Source organism: Eucyclogobius newberryi, unplaced genomic scaffold (assembly GCF_026437365.1).
Source record: "Eucyclogobius newberryi isolate DKJ021-1_F unplaced genomic scaffold, fEucNew1.0.hap1 SCAF_8, whole genome shotgun sequence".
Lineage (NCBI taxonomy): Eukaryota > Metazoa > Chordata > Actinopteri > Gobiiformes > Gobiidae > Eucyclogobius > Eucyclogobius newberryi.
In genome coordinates, this window is record NW_027316500.1 from 40,999,652 (window position 1) to 41,013,608 (window position 13,957).

A 13,957-nucleotide genomic window follows, 5' to 3' on the forward strand; every position below is an offset into this window, starting at 1 on the left:
TCAGACTTTAGTCAGACTTTAGTCAGACTTTTGTCAGACTTTTGTCAGACTTTAGTCAGACTTTAGTCAGACTTTAGTCAGACTTTAGTCAGACTTTAGTCAGACTTTTGTCAGACTTTAGTCAGACTTTAGTCAGACTTTAGTCAGACTTTAGTCAGACTTTTGTCAGACTTTTGTCAGACTTTTGTCAGACTTTTGTCAGACTTTAGTCAGACTTTTGTCAGACTTTTGTCAGACTTTTGTCAGACTTTAGTCAGACTTTAGTCAGACTTTAGTCAGACTTTAGTCAGACTTTTGTCAGACTTTTGTCAGACTTTAGTCAGACTTTAGTCAGACTTTTGTCAGACTTTAGTCAGACTTTAGTCAGACTTTTGTCAGACTTTTGTCAGACTTTAGTCAGACTTTAGTCAGACTTTAGTCAGACTTTAGTCAGACTTTAGTCAGACTTTTTTCAGACTTTTGTCAGACTTTAGTCAGACTTTAGTCAGACTTTTGTCAGACTTTTGTCAGACTTTAGTCAGACTTTTGTCAGACTTTTGTCAGACTTTAGTCAGACTTTTGTCAGACTTTTGTCAGACTTTAGTCAGACTTTAGTCAGACTTTAGTCAGACTTTAGTCAGACTTTTGTCAGACTTTTGTCAGACTTTTGTCAGACTTTAGTCAGACTTTAGTCAGACTTTAGTCAGACTTTTGTCAGACTTTAGTCAGACTTTAGTCAGACTTTTGTCAGACTTTAGTCAGACTTTAGTCAGACTTTTGTCAGACTTTTGTCAGACTTTAGTCAGACTTTAGTCAGACTTTAGTCAGACTTTAGTCAGACTTTTGTCAGACTTTAGTCAGACTTTTGTCAGACTTTAGTCAGACTTTAGTCAGACTTTAGTCAGACTTTAGTCAGACTTTAGTCAGACTTTTGTCAGACTTTTGTCAGACTTTTGTCAGACTTTTGTCAGACTTTTGTCAGACTTTTGTCAGACTTTTGTCAGACTTTAGTCAGACTTTTGTCAGACTTTTGTCAGACTTTTGTCAGACTTTTGTCAGACTTTAGTCAGACTTTAGTCAGACTTTAGTCAGACTTTTGTCAGACTTTTGTCAGACTTTTGTCAGACTTTTGTCAGACTTTTGTCAGACTTTAGTCAGACTTTAGTCAGACTTTAGTCAGACTTTAGTCAGACTTTAGTCAGACTTTTGTCAGACTTTAGTCAGACTTTAGTCAGACTTTATTTAGACTTTAGTCAGACTTTAGTCAGACTTTAGTCAGACTTTAGTCAGACTTTAGTCAGACTTTTGTCAGACTTTTGTCAGACTTTTGTCAGACTTTTGTCAGACTTTAGTCAGACTTTAGTCAGACTTTAGTCAGACTTTTGTCAGACTTTAGTCAGACTTTAGTCAGACTTTTGTCAGACTTTAGTCAGACTTTAGTCAGACTTTAGTCAGACGTTTGTCAGACTTTTGTCAGACTTTAGTCAGACTTTTGTCAGACTTTTGTCAGACTTTAGTCAGACTTTAGTCAGACTTTTGTCAGACTTTTGTCAGACTTTAGTCAGACTTTAGTCAGACTTTAGTCAGACTTTAGTCAGACTTTATTTAGACTTTAGTCAGACTTTAGTCAGACTTTAGTCAGACTTTTGTCAGACTTTTGTCAGACTTTAGTCAGACTTTAGTCAGACTTTTGTCAGACTTTAGTCAGACTTTAGTCAGACTTTAGTCAGACTTTTGTCAGACTTTTGTCAGACTTTAGTCAGACTTTAGTCAGACTTTAGTCAGACTTTTGTCAGACTTTTGTCAGACTTTAGTCAGACTTTTGTCAGACTTTTGTCAGACTTTAGTCAGACTTTAGTCAGACTTTTGTCAGACTTTTGTCAGACTTTAGTCAGACTTTAGTCAGACTTTTGTCAGACTTTAGTCAGACTTTAGTCAGACTTTAGTCAGACTTTTGTCAGACTTTTGTCAGACTTTAGTCAGACTTTAGTCAGACTTTAGTCAGACTTTAGTCAGACTTTTGTCAGACTTTAGTCAGACTTTAGTCAGACTTTTGTCAGACTTTTGTCAGACTTTAGTCAGACTTTAGTCAGACTTTTGTCAGACTTTAGTCAGACTTTAGTCAGACTTTAGTCAGACTTTTGTCAGACTTTTGTCAGACTTTTGTCAGACTTTAGTCAGACTTTTGTCAGACTTTTGTCAGACTTTTGTCAGACTTTTGTCAGACTTTTGTCAGACTTTTGTCAGACTTTAGTCAGACTTTTGTCAGACTTTAGTCAGACTTTAGTCAGACTTTAGTCAGACTTTAGTCAGACTTTAGTCAGACTTTTGTCAGACTTTTGTCAGACTTTAGTCAGACTTTTGTCAGACTTTAGTCAGACTTTAGTCAGACTTTAGTCAGACTTTTGTCAGACTTTTGTCAGACTTTTGTCAGACTTTTGTCAGACTTTTGTCAGACTTTTGTCAGACTTTAGTCAGACTTTAGTCAGACTTTTGTCAGACTTTTGTCAGACTTTTGTCAGACTTTAGTCAGACTTTAGTCAGACTTTTGTCAGACTTTTGTCAGACTTTTGTCAGACTTTTGTCAGACTTTTGTCAGACTTTTGTCAGACTTTAGTCAGACTTTAGTCAGACTTTAGTCAGACTTTAGTCAGACTTTTGTCAGACTTTTGTCAGACTTTAGTCAGACTTTAGTCAGACTTTAGTCAGACTTTAGTCAGACTTTTGTCAGACTTTTATCAGACTTTTATCAGACTTTAGTCAGACTTTAGTCAGACTTTAGTCAGACTTTTGTCACTTTGTCACTTTCAGAGACTCATATTTTAATACAGTCATAAATAGTGAATATTCTGTTTTCTAATGCATCCTCACTTTAGACCTGAACATTCTTGGTTTTTCAGCCTTTTTCCTTTGACCCACTTTTCATTGCAGCGTTTGAACTTGACTTGATGAAATGTGGAAAATGATGTGTTTGTTTGTTCCCCAACGTTGAAAAAGAGTTGTTTTCTCTTGACGATGACTTACACAATTAAACCGGAAGCTGTTCCTGAACAAACTATTGGCAAGACTCTTTGAGAAGCTGAGACTCTGTAGTTCTGGACTTGAAGTGGAAAAGTCAAAATGCAATAATAGAAGAAAGCGAGAACTCAACATGATGACATCAGCAGAAGGGTCATTTTTATTCTATTTGTTATTCAGCTTAAATAACATTTCTTGCAGTACAAACTGATGTATAACAAGTTATAAACTAAGGAGAAAAAAGTTGATGATATGTATATTTACAGTTTGAGAAGTACCGTAAGATGCCACTTGGGGCCGCCACAAGGGAAAAGTTCTAGAATGTGTGATGAGGACATGAACAGTGCAGGTGCAGAGGAAGGGGCAGAGCAGGGGCATGGCAGGGGCAGAGCAGGGGCAGAGCAGGTGCAGAGGAAGGGGCAGAGCAGGGGCAGAGCAGGTGCAGAGCAGGTGCAGAGCAGGGGCAGTGCAGGGGCAGGGCAGGGGCAGAGCAGGGGCAGAGGAAGGGGCAGTGCAGGGGCATGGCAGGGGCAGGGCAGGGGCAGAGGAAGGGGCAGAGCAGGGGCAGGGCAGGGGCAGAGCAGGTGCAGAGCAGGGGCAGGGCAGGGGCAGAGGAAGGGGCAGAGCAGGGGCAGAGCAGGTGCAGAGTAGGGGCATGGCAGGGGCAGAGCAGGTGCAGGGGCAGAGCAGGGGCATGGCAGGGGCAGAGCAGGGGCATGGCAGGTGCAGAGCAGGGGCATGGCAGGGGAAGAGCAGGCCAAAGCTGGAGGAGGAAACACACTGGTATAACACCCATTGTTCATTAGTTATTCACACCTTTTATTAAGCAAAACAGGATCTGAAGAATGTGCAAATGTAAATACACAAACCCCAGAGTGCGATCAGAGCGATAGTGAGCTTCCTGTTTCCATCAAACTGATCAGAATAGGCCCGTGCGCTTCAATGACGGGAGCAGCAGCCATTTTGTGCCGTGTGGCCGACAACCGCCATCTTGTGACATGACTTTTCTTTGAGCAGGCGTCCTGTCAGCAAACAGCAGCTCCACAGGTAAAGACACTCACGCAGCCGCCACCGCACTCACGCCACCGCCGCACTCACGCCGCACTCACGCAGCCGCCGCACTCACGCCGCACTCACGCAGCCGCCGCACTCACGCCGCACTCACGTCGCCGCCGCCGCACTCACGCCGCCACCGCACTCACACTCACGCCACCGCACTCACGCCACCACCGCACTCACACTCACGCCACCGCCGCACTCACGTCGCCACCGTCGCACTCACGCCGCCGCACTCACGCCGCCACCGCACTCACGCCGCCACCGCACTCACGCCGCCGCCGCACTCACGCCACCGCCACTGCACTCACGCCGCCACCGCACTCACACTCACGCCACCGCCGCACTCACACTCACGCCGCCGCACTCACGCAGTCGCCGCACTCACACCAGTAGCGACGTGAGCGACTTGAGAAACCACCTCCCATTTCCACTGCTGCTCGCGGGGGGAGGAGCTAAGAGGAAGTGACCCCGCCTCCCTCCCTTGATAACTTCCTGTAGAGATCTGGAGACGACATGAGAGCGAACAGGGCTCAGGAGGGTTTGTGCTGCTGGTGTGAGTTTACTGTAAACCACAACCTCAGCACTGAGAGGTGGAGTCAGTAGACAGGGCCGTCCCTGTCTGACTCAGCTGGCCTCACCTGCTCAGGTAAAGGGGCGAGGCTTCAGCTGCTCAGGTAAAGGGGCGAGGCTTCAGCTGCTCAGGTAAAGGGGCGAGGCTTCAGCTGCTCAGGTAAAGGGGCGAGGCTTCAGCTGCTCAGGTAAAGGGGCGGGGCTTCACCTGCTCAGGTAAAGGGGCGGGGCCTCACCTGCTCAGGTAAAGGGGCGGGGCTTCAGCTGCTCAGGTAAAAGGGCGGGGCTCATTCTGTCTCTTGTCTGTTCAGAGCCCCTCAGGCTGGTGGGAGGGGCCAGTCGCTGTGCTGGGACTCTGGAGGTGAAACACAGAGGAGAATGGAGACGAGTGGAGAACTATGGCTCCTGGAACTTGGGGGCCACAGCTGCTGTGTGTCGAGCCCTGGACTGTGGCTCTGCTGTTTCTGGAGGAAACAGAGGTGGTTTTCCACAGAGTCGTGTGTGGGAGATCAGACCTGACTGTGTGATGGAGTCTACAGTGACAGAGTGTGTCATCAGCACAGACTCTCCCTCTTCTCTGGCTCTGGACGTGGTGTGTTCAGGTAAAAGTCTTAAATCCTCAGGTTGAATCTCTCAGATGTTCCTCACAGACTGCTCCTCTCTGTGTCTGGAGTCACTCATTATGGAAGTGTTATTGGTTTCAATATAACAGATGATGAACAGTTTGATGCTAAAGCTTAGCATTAGCTCTCTAAATATCAAGTATAAATAATGAAGAGTGTTTGGGTCGGGACCACCTCGGTGTCAGGAGGACAGACTCGTGTCCCTCACGCCGGGTCTGGAGCTGTGTTCAGCTCTGATATTACATTCTCCTCTTCACTCTCACATCTTTTTACTTTTTGTATTATTAATACTAACAGAACAAGACCAGACAGTGACAGATCAAAAAGTAAAACAAGTAGGTGAAGAATAAACCTGACAATAAATGTCCCTCTGTATCTGTCCCAGTGTCTGGTGAATCTGTCCAAGTTCAAGTTTAATATTTTATCTCTAATGTGAAATATCTCTGTGTAACGATCAAGTAGAGTTTAGATCAGGCCTAAAAATAGTTAGAGTTACTTTAAGTAACCAGAGTTTGATTGTCTAAAGAAAGTGAAAGAGTTTCATGTGTTCACAGTTCTACCTGCAGATGTCTCTGGACCAGAAGAGCTCGTCCTCAGACTTCTGACCCATATCATTGTCCTACAAACCTCCATGTCACACATGTGTGTGTCCTATTGGCTCAGAGCGGTGATGTCACACATGTGTGTGTCCTATTGGCTCAGAGCGATGATGTCACACATGTGTGTGTCCTATTGGCTCAGAGCGGTGATGTCACACATGTGTGTGTCCTATTGGCTCAGAGCGGTGATGTCACACATGTGTGTGTCCTATTGGCTCAGAGCGGTGATGTCACACATGTGTGTGTCCTATTGGCTCAGAGCGGTGATGTCACACATGTGTGTGTCCTATTGGCTCAGAGCGGTGATGTCACACATGTGTGTGTCCTATTGGCTCAGAGCGATGATGTCACACATGTGTGTGTCCTATTGGCTCAGAGCGGTGATGTCACACATGTGTGTGTCCTATTGGCTCAGAGCGGTGATGTCACACATGTGTGTGTCCTATTGGCTCAGAGCGGTGATGTCACACATGTGTGTGTCCTATTGGCTCAGAGCGGTGATGTCACACATGTGTGTGTCCTATTGGCTCAGAGCGGTGATGTCACACATGTGTGTGTCCTATTGGCTCAGAGCGGTGATGTCACACACATGTGTGTGTCCTATTGGCTCAGAGCGGTGATGTCACACATGTGTGTGTCATATTGGCTCAGAGTGATGATGTCACACATGTGTGTGTCCTATTGGCTCAGAGCGATGATGTCACACACATGTGTGTGTCCTATTGGCTCAGAGCGGTGATGTCACACATGTGTGTGTCCTATTGGCTCAGAGCGGTGATGTCACATGTGTGTGTGTCCTATTGGCTCAGAGCGGTGATGTCACACACATGTGTGTGTCCTATTGGCTCAGAGCGGTGATGTCACACATGTGTGTGTCCTATTGGCTCAGAGCGGTGATGTCACACATGTGTGTGTCCTATTGGCTCAGAGCGATGATGTCACACATGTGTGTGTCCTATTGGCTCAGAGCGGTGATGTCACATGTGTCCACAGACTGGGTGCGGCTGGTCTCGGGGTCCGGCCTGTGCTCAGGATCAGTGCAGATCTGGGATCAGTCCTGGACCTGGCTCTGTGAAGAGGCCTTGGACCTTCAGGGTGCAGAGGTGCTGTGCAGGGAGCTGGGCTGTGGGGCTCCTTCTCTCCTCCAGGGGGCGGTCTCTCCTCTGGGACTGCAGACGTTCTACTGTGAGGGACATGAGTCTGCTCTGAGGGACTGTCCCCGCTCCAGCTCTGAGAACTGCTCCTCTGGAGCCGCTGTCAACCTCACCTGCTCAGGTAAAGGGGCGGGGCCTCACCTGCTCAGGTAAAGGGGCGGGGCCTCACCTGCTCAGGTAAAGGGGCGGGGCTTCAGCTGCTCAGGTAAAAGGGCGGGGCTCATTCTGTCTCTTGTCTGTTCAGAGCCCCTCAGGCTGGTGGGAGGGGCCAGTCGCTGTGCTGGGACTCTGGAGGTGAAACTCAGAGGAGAATGGAGACGAGTGGTGAACTATGACCCCTGGAACTATGACCCCTGGAACTTGGGGGCCACAGCTGCTGTGTGTCGAGCCCTGGACTGTGGCTCTGCTGTTTCTGGAGGAGACAGAGATGGTTTTCCACAGAGTCGTGTGTGGTGGATCAGCTCTGACGGTGTGATGGAGTCTACAGTGACAGAGTGTGTCTGGAGCACAGACTCTCCCTCTTCTCGGGCTCTGGACGTGGTGTGTTCAGGTAAAAGTCTTAAATCCTCAGGTTGAATCTCTCAGATGTTCCTCACAGACTGCTCCTCTCTGTGTCTGGAGTCACTCATTATGGAAGTGTTATTGGTTTCAATATAACAGATGATGAACAGTTTGATGCTAAAGCTTAGCATTAGCTCTCTAAATATCAAGTATAAATAATGAAGAGTGTTTGGGTCGGGACCACCTCGGTGTCAGGAGGACAGACTCGTGTCCCTCACGCCGGGTCTGGAGCTGTGTTCAGCTCTGATATTACATTCTCCTCTTCACTCTCACATCTTTTTACTTTTTGTATTATTAATACTAACAGAACAAGACCAGACAGTGACAGATCAAAAAGTAAAACAAGTAGGTGAAGAATAAACCTGACAATAAATGTCCCTCTGTATCTGTCCCAGTGTCTGGTGAATCTGTCCAAGTTCAAGTTTAATATTTTATCTCTAATGTGAAATATCTCTGTGTAACGATCAATTAGAGTTTAGATCAGGCCTAAAAATAGTTAGAGTTACTTTAAGTAACCAGAGTTTGATTGTCTAAAGAAAGTGAAAGAGTTTCATGTGTTCACAGTTCTACCTGCAGATGTCTCTGGACCAGAAGAGCTCGTCCTCAGACTTCTGACCCATATCATTGTCCTACAAACCTCCATGTCACACATGTGTGTGTCCTATTGGCTCAGAGCGGTGATGTCACACATGTGTGTGTCCTATTGGCTCAGAGCGGTGATGTCACACATGTGTGTGTCCTATTGGCTCAGAGCGGTGATGTCACACATGTGTGTGTCCTATTGGCTCAGAGCGATGATGTCACACATGTGTGTGTCCTATTGGCTCAGAGCGGTGATGTCACACATGTGTGTGTCCTATTGGCTCAGAGCGGTGATGTCACACATGTGTGTGTCCTATTGGCTCAGAGCGGTGATGTCACACATGTGTGTGTCCTATTGGCTCAGAGCGGTGATGTCACACATGTGTGTGTCCTATTGGCTCAGAGCGGTGATGTCACACATGTGTGTGTCCTATTGGCTCAGAGCGGTGATGTCACACATGTGTGTGTCCTATTGGCTCAGAGCGATGATGTCACACATGTGTGTGTCCTATTGGCTCAGAGCGATGATGTCACACATGTGTGTGTCCTATTGGCTCAGAGCGGTGATGTCACACATGTGTGTGTCCTATTGGCTCAGAGCGGTGATGTCACACATGTGTGTGTCCTATTGGCTCAGAGCGGTGATGTCACACATGTGTGTGTCCTATTGGCTCAGAGCGGTGATGTCACACATGTGTGTGTCCTATTGGCTCAGAGTGATGATGTCACACATGTGTGTGTCCTATTGGCTCAGAGCGGTGATGTCACACATGTGTGTGTCCTATTGGCTCAGAGCGGTGATGTCACACATGTGTGTGTCCTATTGGCTCAGAGTGATGATGTCACACATGTGTGTGTCCTATTGGCTCAGAGCGATGATGTCACACATGTGTGTGTCCTATTGGCTCAGAGCGGTGATGTCACATGTGTGTGTGTCCTATTGGCTCAGAGCGGTGATGTCACACACATGTGTGTGTCCTATTGGCTCAGAGCGGTGATGTCACATGTGTCCACAGACTGGGTGCGGCTGGTCTCGGGGTCCGGCCTGTGCTCAGGATCAGTGCAGATCTGGGATCAGTCCTGGACCTGGCTCTGTGAAGAGGCCTTGGACCTTCAGGGTGCAGAGGTGCTGTGCAGGGAGCTGGGCTGTGGGGCTCCTTCTCTCCTCCAGGGGGCGGTCTCTCCTCTGGGACTGCAGACGTTCTACTGTGAGGGACATGAGTCTGCTCTGAGGGACTGTCCCCGCTCCAGCTCTGAGAACTGCTCCTCTGGAGCCGCTGTCAACCTCACCTGCTCAGGTAAAGGGGCGGGGCCTCACCTGCTCAGGTAAAGGGGCGGGGCTTCAGCTGCTCAGGTAAAAGGGCGGGGCTCATTCTGTCTCTTGTCTGTTCAGAGCCCCTCAGGCTGGTGGGAGGGGCCAGTCGCTGTGCTGGGACTCTGGAGGTGAAACACAGAGGAGAATGGAGACGAGTGGAGAACTATGGCTCCTGGAACTTGGGGGCCACAGCTGCTGTGTGTCGAGCCCTGGACTGTGGCTCTGCTGTTTCTGGAGGACACAGAGATGATTTTCCACAGAGTCGTGTGTGGGAGATCAGACCTCACTGTGTGATGAAGTCTACAGTGACAGAGTGTGTCTGGAGCACAGTCTCTCCCTCTTCTCGGGCTCTGGACGTGGTGTGTTCAGGTAAAAGTACAACTCTGATGCATTTTAGGTTTTCTCTTGATCTTGGCGTCATTTTAACCCCTCGTTTGAAGGAACACATTTTCCTTTTTGATCTTGTCTCAATATAAAGAAATTAAAAAAAAGTTTAAATGATCATTTCCTTAACACAAACAATACAGACTTTTGATCTGTGGCTTTTAATATAAAAAAATCTTCTGCTCCAAACCAAATGTTTCACTGACAGAAGATGACCTGTGTCTGACCTCTGACCAACAGAAATGAATGAATCTCAATCAGATTATTTGCAAGAGCCTCACGTTCTTCCTCTCTCGCTCCTTCTACCTTCACCTCACACATTTGACCCTTTATTACTTTGGAGTTAAACATTAGTGTTGACAGTAAAACACTCAGAATGTGACCTCTGACCCTGGACTCGGGCCTCAGTCGGGTCAAGAATTAAACCTCTTCGTCCTCTCTTCACAGACTTACTGAACCGTCCAATCATCTCCCTGTCTGTGTTAGACGGGGCCTCCGAGTCCCAGCTTCAGGGGGTCTGGGTGATGCTGGGGTCAAAGTTCAGGGTCAAATGCTCTGTGGAGCCACAGTTCCCAGGAGGCTCCTTCCAGCTCCTCTCTCCCTCTGTGAACCTCACTCAGAACCACACCCTGCCCGCTGTCAATCACTCTGCACACTTCCTGTTCTCTGACACTGGCCCCGCCCACAAAGGAAACTACACCTGTGTTTACCTCCTGCAGGTGTTCGACCACGCCTTCTCCTCTCAGAGCCACGCCCTCCAGCTCTATGTGGGAGGTAAGCACAGCAACACAGCCTCATGTTAGAGTCACAGCCTCATGTTAGAGTCACAGCCTCATGTTAGAGTCACAGCCTCATGTTAGAGTCACAGTCTCATGTTAGAGTCACAGCCTCATGTTAGAGTCACAGTCTCATGTTAGAGTCACAGCCTCATGTTAGAGTCACAGCCTCATGTTAGAGTCACAGTCTCATGTTAGAGTCACAGCCTCATGTTAGAGTCACAGCCTCGTGTTAGAGTCACAGCCTCGTGTTAGAGTCACAGCCTCGTGTTAGAGTCACAGTCTCATGTTAGAGTCACAGTCTCATGTTAGAGTCACAGCCTCATGTTAGAGTCACAGCCTCATGTTAGAGTCACAGCCTCATGTTAGAGTCACAGCCTCATGTTAGAGTCACAGCCTCATGTTAGAGTCACAGTCTCATGTTAGAGTCACAGTCTCATGTTAGAGTCACAGCCTCATGTTAGAGTCACAGCCTCATGTTAGAGTCACAGCCTCATGTTAGAGTCACAGTCTCATGTTAGAGTCACAGCCTCATGTTAGAGTCACAGTCTCATGTTAGAGTCACAGCCTCATGTTAGAGTCACAGCCTCATGTTAGAGTCACAGCCTCATGTTAGAGTCACAGCCTCATGTTAGAGTCACAGTCTCATGTTAGAGTCACAGCCTCATGTTAGAGTCACAGCCTCATGTTAGAGTCACAGCCTCATGTTCGAGTCACAGCCTCATGTTAGAGTCACAGCCTCATGTTAGAGTCACAGCCTCATGTTAGAGTCACAGCCTCATGTTAGAGTCACAGCCTCATGTTAGAGTCACAGCCTCATGTTAGAGTCACAGTCTCATGTTAGAGTCACAGTCTCATGTTAGAGTCACAGCCTCATGTTAGAGTCACAGTCTCATGTTAGAGTCACAGTCTCATGTTAGAGTCACAGTCTCATGTTAGAGTCACAGCCTCATGTTAGAGTCACAGCCTCATGTTAGAGTCACAGTCTCATGTTAGAGTCACAGCCTCATGTTAGAGTCACAGTCTCATGTTAGAGTCACAGCCTCATGTTAGAGTCACAGTCTCATGTTAGAGTCACAGTCTCATGTTAGAGTCACAGTCTCATGTTAGAGTCACAGCCTCATGTTAGAGTCACAGTCTCATGAGTCCTTTTGTGTTGCAGGTTCAGACTCAGACTTGATCTTCAGAGTCCTGGTGGTTCTGCTGTTGACTCTCATAATCATCCTTCTGCTCTTCATATTCTGGAAGGTACTGGAGTCTTTAGACCTGATTTAGTCCTGGTTTGGATCTAGTTTGGATCTGCTTTACACTTAGGTTAGAGTCCTGCTTTAGTCCAGCTTCCAACACATTTCACTTGAGTCTGTTTTAGACCTTGCTTTGGCCTTCGTTAGTTCTTAAAGTTATGGTTTGGTCCTGGTTTATTCTTTCATGTTTTCCTGGTTTAGACCTGATTTAGTCCTGTTTTTTAGACCTGAATGTTCTGTGTCCTGTTGTTTCAGGTCAAGGCCAGACGGGGCGCTATAGAGCCGGCTGAAGTGGAGCTGGAGTTAGAGCCGTTCAGATCCTCATGAGACCTGGACTCAGACCGCTGGCTTTAGACAGAGAGAAGAGCGAGTGTACTTTATTCGGACTGTGATACTGGTATTTATCAGTTACTCTTAGTGGATTCATTTAGAGGAACATGTGATTGATCAATTTGAGGAAGAATTTTGATCTAATTTATTTTTCCAACTTTTTTAATGACTACTTGTGCTTTATATTTTTCACTTTTTACATCCATGTGTTTTTACTGCAGTCTGTGCCTTTCCTTACGTTTAATAAACCGTTTTGATCCTTGTCTGTTGTTGTCTTTGTCCCTGCGATGGATAAATATGTTGTTGGGGCATTTGAATAGCTCACTGTCGCCACCTGCTGTCTCTGAGCGGAAATCAAGCCTTGTAACATCTGCTGACATCGACCCAAAGACGACTCTCCTGAGAAACCCTGGCTCTCTGTTATATTTGGCCATGTTAAATGTTTCAGTATGTGAATATATTGCCTTATTTCTTTTTCCATTTTTTTGTCTTTTGGTTTTTGGTGTGTAGTCTTTATTGGACAGGACAGTGTAGAAGAACATTCAGGAAGGATCCAAACTCAGGACCCTGTGGCCTGCTGCACGTGGAGCCTGGCATATGTGCCATCCACAGGGCGGCACATATTACCTGCATTTTTGAAAAGGAAAAGAGAAAAAAGCCTTTAGGGTCTGTTTTCTGATTGTGTAATTTCACAAAGGAGCTGCAGGGGGAGCTCTGTCACCAAAGTTACTTAGTTTGGCTTTGAAATAGAAAATCAGCCCCCGCAGGAGCACCTGCAGGAGCACTCACAGGAGCACCCGCAGGAGCACTCACAGGAGCACCCGCAGGAGCACCCACAGGAGCACCCGCAAGAGCACTCACAGGAGCACCCACAGGAGCACTCGCAGGAGCACCCACAGGAGCACCCGCAGGAGCACCCGCAGGAGCACTCACAGGATCACCCGCAGGAGCACTCACAGGAGCACTCACAGGAGCACCCACAGGAGCACCCACAGGAGCACTCACAGGAGCAACCACAGGAGCACCCGCAGGAGCACCCGCAGGAGCACTCACAGGAGCACCCGCAGGAGCACTCACAGGAGCACCCGCAGGAGCACTCACAGGAGCACCCACAGGAGCACCCGCAGGAGCAACCACAGGAGCACTCACAGGAGCACTCGCAGGAGCACCCGCAGGAGCACTCACAGGAGCACCCACAGGAGCACCCACAGGAGCACTCACAGGAGCAACCACAGGAGCACCCACAGGAGCACTCACAGGAGCACCCACAGGAGCACTCACAGGAGCACCCGCAGGAGCACCCACAGGAGCACTCGCAGGAGCACTCGCAGGATCACCCGCAGGAGCACTCACAGGAGCACCCGCAGGAGCACCCACAGGAGCACTCACAGGAGCACCCGCAGGAGCACCCGCAGGAGCACCCACAGGAGCATCGTAGGAGCACCCGCAGGAGCACCTGCAGGAGCACTCATAGGAGCACCCACAGGAGCACCCGCAGGAGCACTCACAAGAGCACCCGCAGGAGCACCCGCAGGAGCACCCACAGGAGCACTCACAGGAGCACCCGCAGGAGCACCCGCAGGAGCACTCACAGGAGCACTCGCAGGAGCACCCGCAGGAGCACCCGCAGGAGCACTCGCAGGAGCACTCACAGGAGCACCCACAGGAGCACTCACAGGAGCACCCGCAGGAGCACTCACAGGAGCACTCACAGGAGCACCCACAGGAGCACCCACAGGAGCACCCTCAGGAGCACCCACAGG

General features: G+C 48.3%; 1 protein-coding gene across 1 annotated transcript; it reads left to right on the forward strand.

The window, feature by feature from the left end:
* The first annotated feature begins 4,935 nt into the window (after positions 1 to 4,935).
* On the forward strand, positions 4,936 to 12,315 carry LOC140351649 (scavenger receptor cysteine-rich type 1 protein M130-like). The gene is made up of 8 exons (XM_072437581.1): positions 4,936 to 5,228; positions 6,842 to 7,123; positions 7,247 to 7,552; positions 9,162 to 9,443; positions 9,539 to 9,829; positions 10,292 to 10,618; positions 11,783 to 11,868; positions 12,120 to 12,315. The coding sequence occupies exons 1-8, from the start codon at positions 5,153 to 5,155 to the stop codon at positions 12,189 to 12,191; spliced, it is 1,722 nt and encodes a 573-aa protein (XP_072293682.1). The 5' UTR covers positions 4,936 to 5,152; the 3' UTR covers positions 12,192 to 12,315.
* The last annotated feature ends 1,642 nt before the right edge of the window (positions 12,316 to 13,957 follow it).

Bases quoted from the DNA above. Each gene is read 5' to 3' on its own strand.
- LOC140351649 (XM_072437581.1), top strand. From the start codon at position 5,153: ATGGAGTCTACAGTGACAGAGTGTGTCATCAGCACAGACTCTCCCTCT. The intron at 7,124-7,246 runs GTAAAGGGGCGG...TTGTCTGTTCAG, and splicing joins TGTCAACCTCACCTGCTCAG to AGCCCCTCAGGCTGGTGGGA. The intron at 9,444-9,538 runs GTAAAGGGGCGG...TTGTCTGTTCAG, and splicing joins TGTCAACCTCACCTGCTCAG to AGCCCCTCAGGCTGGTGGGA.